General features: G+C 47.7%; 1 protein-coding gene across 1 annotated transcript; it reads left to right on the top strand.

The window, feature by feature from the left end:
- Window positions 1–2,471: 2,471 nt before the first annotated feature.
- LOC101861098 (putative protein TPRXL) lies at window positions 2,472–3,635 on the top strand. Its single transcript, XM_005112379.2, has one exon. The coding sequence runs from the start codon at window positions 2,472–2,474 to the stop codon at window positions 3,633–3,635; it is 1,164 nt and encodes a 387-aa protein (XP_005112436.2).
- Window positions 3,636–4,723: the final 1,088 nt, after the last annotated feature.

Genomic DNA, 4,723 nt, shown 5'->3' on the forward strand with positions numbered 1-4,723 from the left:
GTCGTATTCTTCTCTTTCTTGTGTCCTGAAAGGAAGGAGGGGGTGGGGAGAGGGGGGTTGAAGGGCACAATACATGTACTACTTCCAAGTTACCTCAAAGTTTTATCTGTGACAAAACGCATACACACACCCAAAAACTACCAAGGCCGCCTCATCATCACGTCCTAAGTATGTGTCGCTGAACCCACCTCGCTCTCTGTTGTTGTTAGTTTGTTAGCGCCCCCCACCCTGGCACGAGGTGGACAGCGGTCAGTGCGAGAGTGTGTAGATTGATGGTCCAGACAGTGTCCGTGACTGGTGCCGACGTCACAGGGACACGCTTCCGTTGCCCCCACGTCAGGGAGATGTATGATTCTGTCGACTGCTCACAAGTCTACGTGTGTGTTAGGAGCTCTTTTCAATATTTATAAAACGTCCGCTGGGTGGGACATGCGCTAGTCCACAGCCGGCCAGCCATTTGGGCGCGACACAGGCATACCTTCTTTTTCCTTCTAGATCTTCCGTGGAAACTTAAAGTTTCTCTTTTGCAAGTCACGCTCACATAGGAAGGATACAGTGTCACTTCAGATTGTAATCCGTATTGTTATTACTGTTGTAACCCATACTATTACTGCAGCGAGGAAAGTTTTTCTGTGGCCTGAAAGTTTTATTTAATTACATTCAGTTCGTGGCCAGAAGAGATAAGTTCTTTCGCGGTACTCGGAGCCATTTCGTTGGACCTTTTTCTTTTTTTAAGTTCAGGTTTTCGTTTGGACGAGATTTATTCAGAGCTTGTCGGTGTTCGTTGATTATTTTGTAGATATTGGAAACCCTGCAGATTCTCTCGTCTTTTAGCGGCCACGAGTACTTGAAGTTTGATCATATTGTAATCGAAAGCTTGTAGAGTGTAAATTTCACATTTATCCTGCCTACACCTTCCCTAAAGAAGAACATTAACAACAACAACAACTCAGCAGCATTAATAAAGCGAAAAGAGCAATAACAACGACAGCAATCTCAGTAACGTCACCGTATACCAAGTGACGCTGATCCGTGGAAGCAACGTTACTATTCTACTTGTTCTTCCGTTATTCGTAACAAATAGAACATTCGTACAAGTTTCGCTGGAATTTCAGAGAAGACGGGAGATTGTTCGTTCACAGTTCTCGTTCTTCTGTGCAGTGATCTGGCCAATAAACATTTTAAAAACCAAGTTAACGACAAGCAAACAAACAAGCGGACGAGATAAAAGTGTCTACATTTTGTGAAGATCAAATAACTGTCCCCTTTTTTAAGCCAAGATGAGACTGACAGCGTCTCTCTCTCTCCTTGTGACGTGTTGTGTTGTGGTGACCACCGCCTGGACGACACGGGGGGAGTATGAGGGAGAGTTCTCACCCACCTCCTATTCCTCCTCATCCTCCCTCCTCCCCAGATCAGACCCTCGTTATGGGAGACTGTCTGACTCGCTTCAGTCCCTCCGTCCGTTATCGCTGGGCTCCCTGTCCTCCCTGTCCTCCCGTCCCCTCTCCCGCCGCCCCCTACCCCTGCTCAAACTGACAAGGTACAGACCCTTACGCTCCATTCTCTCCCCCGAGAACATTCTGCTCTTACAACGGATCGCCGCTCGCCTCTTGCTGGACAGTGTGCCGACACGTGGTGCAGTAAGTAGAGCTAACGACACCCAGAGCGCCCCTGTTCCAGCCCCCAACACCAGAAGATGGTTCCGTAGGTCCAGCAGGTTAGGTCCACCAATTCCTCTCAAGTCTGCGTCTTCTGTATCCCGCCGCGACAGACAGGGGGACAGGCTGGGCGCGTTGTTCCAGCGGGACCTCAACGCCTGGCTCAGTCTGTGCAGGAAGAAGCGTGGACGTCGTCCCATGGTGCCTCGCGTCCCCGACTCACCGGAAGACGCGCCACTTGTGACGTCATCACCACCTGTGACCTCCCGCTCACCTGCGAGCTCCTCACTTCCAGTCGTAACCACAACAGCAACAACAATGACCGCCTTCTCTCTACCAACAACAACCACCACGATGACAGCAACTACCGCCGCCCCGACGACAGCAGCAGCAACAGCAGCAGCTGCAACAGCAACAACACCTCCAACAACAACAGCTACCGCGGGTACTACAACACCGACGATGACATCGACAACTTCTGCCCTGACGACCCCGGCAGAAACGGCCACGACCCCTACCACAACACCCCCACCACCACAACCACCAACAACCCCTCCACCACCTCCACCAACAAATCCACCTACAACCACAAACGAGGAGGAGGATGAAGATGGTGACGCCACCACGGTACGTCTCATTTCTCTGACACCTTCCGGCTCTCTCGACACAGGCGCCCCACGCAGCCCGGGCGCCACTCCTGTGACGTCAGCTACACTCTCCTCTGGCGAAGTCGTGACTTCAGCACCCACTCCTTTGGATTCTACAAGTCGTAATTCGATTACCTCTGGAAACCCGGCAGCCCCGTCCGAAATGCCCGAAGAAGCAAACCCCGTAACCGCTGGCTCCCTCACAACTCCACGCTCGTCCGACACCGAGGGAGAAGTGAGCTCACAATCTAACATCCCCGTCAGTTCTCCGAGCACACCCTCCTCTCCCACAAGCCTCTCTGGAGAATCTGAACAAGAGAACCCGATTCCTTCAATCCCGACGCAAGGGAATGTGATTTCTGCAGGAACAGCCCAACCCGCCACTGTCCCAACAATCCCCACTGCTGAGTCGGAACAAGAGAACCCAGGTCTTTTAGAAACGTCCCGAGCAAATTCGATTCCATCACTGTCGGAACAAGAAAATTCGGTTTCTCCAGGGACGACTCAATCAAACACTGTTTCTATTATCCCTACTGGAGAATCAGAACAAGAGAACGCGGTTCCATCAGTCTCGTCGCCAGGGAATGCGATTTCTGCATCAGCCACGACTCCTACAATCCCCACTACTGGTTCGGAACAAGAGAACCTTGTTTTTTCAGAATCGACTCAAACGAAAACAGGTTCTTTAGATTCGACACAATCTAAGTCGATACCTGAAGAATCAATACCAGAAAATCAGATTTTTAATGGGCCTTCTTCAATCCCCGCTGCTGATTTGGAGCAGGAGAATCAAGGTCTTTCAGAATCATCGCAAGGGAATGCGATTTCTGCGGGAACAACCCCACCAGCCGCGAATCCTACAATCCCCACTGCTGAATCGGAACAAGAGAATCTGGTTCTTTCAGAATCGACTCAAACGAAGACGACAAGTCCTTTAGATTCGGAACAATCGAAACCGATTCCTTCAGGATCGGCACAGGGGAATCCGATTTCTGTAGGCACGACTCCAACAACAAACTCTCTCCCTACAGTCCCACTTTCATCAGAACAAGAGAACTTGGTTTTTTCAGATTCGCCCCAAGCGAACGCAATTCCTCCAGTATCAATAAAATCAAATCCCATTCCTCCAGTCTCGACACAAGCGAATCTCATACCCTCGGACCCCGTACAATCCGCCGCCAGCCCCAGCCAGCCCGTGTCTTCTGACGTGAGCGGGAGCGCCGACCAACAGCAGCTCTCCTCGATGCCGGAGACACAGAACACTTTGGTGGACCAAGGAGTCTTCTCACCGGACGGCCCTATTGACATGTTTGGAGCGTCCGGGTAACGGACATTGATATTGATATGTGGTCATTATAATAACATCTGGATAACGGACGTTGGTACAGATAGATGGTCATTATAGCATTTGAACAACGGACGTTGATAATGATATGTCGTCATTATAACATCTGGATAACGGACGTTGGTATCTATATAATTATTATAATGATTGTAACATCTGGGTAACGGACGTTGGTATCGAAAAATTATGATTATTGTAACATCTGGGTAACGGACGTTGATATTGATATGTCGTTAATGAGTCATCGTAACATCTGGATAACGCACATTGGTATCGATATATTATGGTAATCGTAACATCTGGATAACGGACGTTGTATCGATATATGGCCATTGTTACTTCTGAATGATGGAAGTTGGTATTGATATGGTCATTGTAATATCTGGATAACGGACATTGGTATCGACATTGTTGTTATATCTGGTTAGCAGTGATTGGTTGTTGTAACATAATGATAACAAATATTGGTATTGATATTTATTTGGTCAATGTAACATCCCAAAACAGACTCTAGTGTAGATCAGGGGTGTCTAAATCAATCAGTCAGGGGAAAAGGGGGGGGGGGGGCAGACAAATTTACACCAATGGTTGCGGGCCAAGCTAGATAAGCACTCACTGAGCATGGAAAAATTAAACTTTTTGAAAACAATAATGTGAATTCAAACGGACAAAATTTGAAATACAATTTAATAACAAATCAACGGATACCAATTTTTGCTTGATATTTTCTTGGCAACAAATTTGTTTATGTTTGGAGTAAGGTTCTGTTTTATGGAGATTCATAGGATGGACTACTTAATTTCTCTCTCATGCCCAGTATAATATAATAATTGTCAGCCGGGCTGTGTTCAGCCGCAGACCTTTAGTTTGACACCCGTGTGAGTGTGTTATACGTTTTCGAAACATACCCGGTATGAAAAAACAGCACAAAAAAACAAACAGTGAACGTTGTTATCGTTGTGAAGTAACTTTAATGTCGAAGACGACACCACACGCAAGTCGATCCTTTGTTGTTGTTGTTGTTGTTGTTGTTGTTGTTGTTGTTGTTGTTGTTGTTGTCGTTGTCGTCG

Source organism: Aplysia californica, unplaced genomic scaffold, assembly GCF_000002075.1.
Source record: "Aplysia californica isolate F4 #8 unplaced genomic scaffold, AplCal3.0 scaffold01252, whole genome shotgun sequence".
Lineage (NCBI taxonomy): Eukaryota > Metazoa > Mollusca > Gastropoda > Aplysiida > Aplysiidae > Aplysia > Aplysia californica.

Coding starts and splice junctions, on each gene's coding strand:
- LOC101861098 (XM_005112379.2), top strand. CDS start 2,472: ATGCCCGAAGAAGCAAACCCCGTAACCGCTGGCTCCCTCACAACTCCA.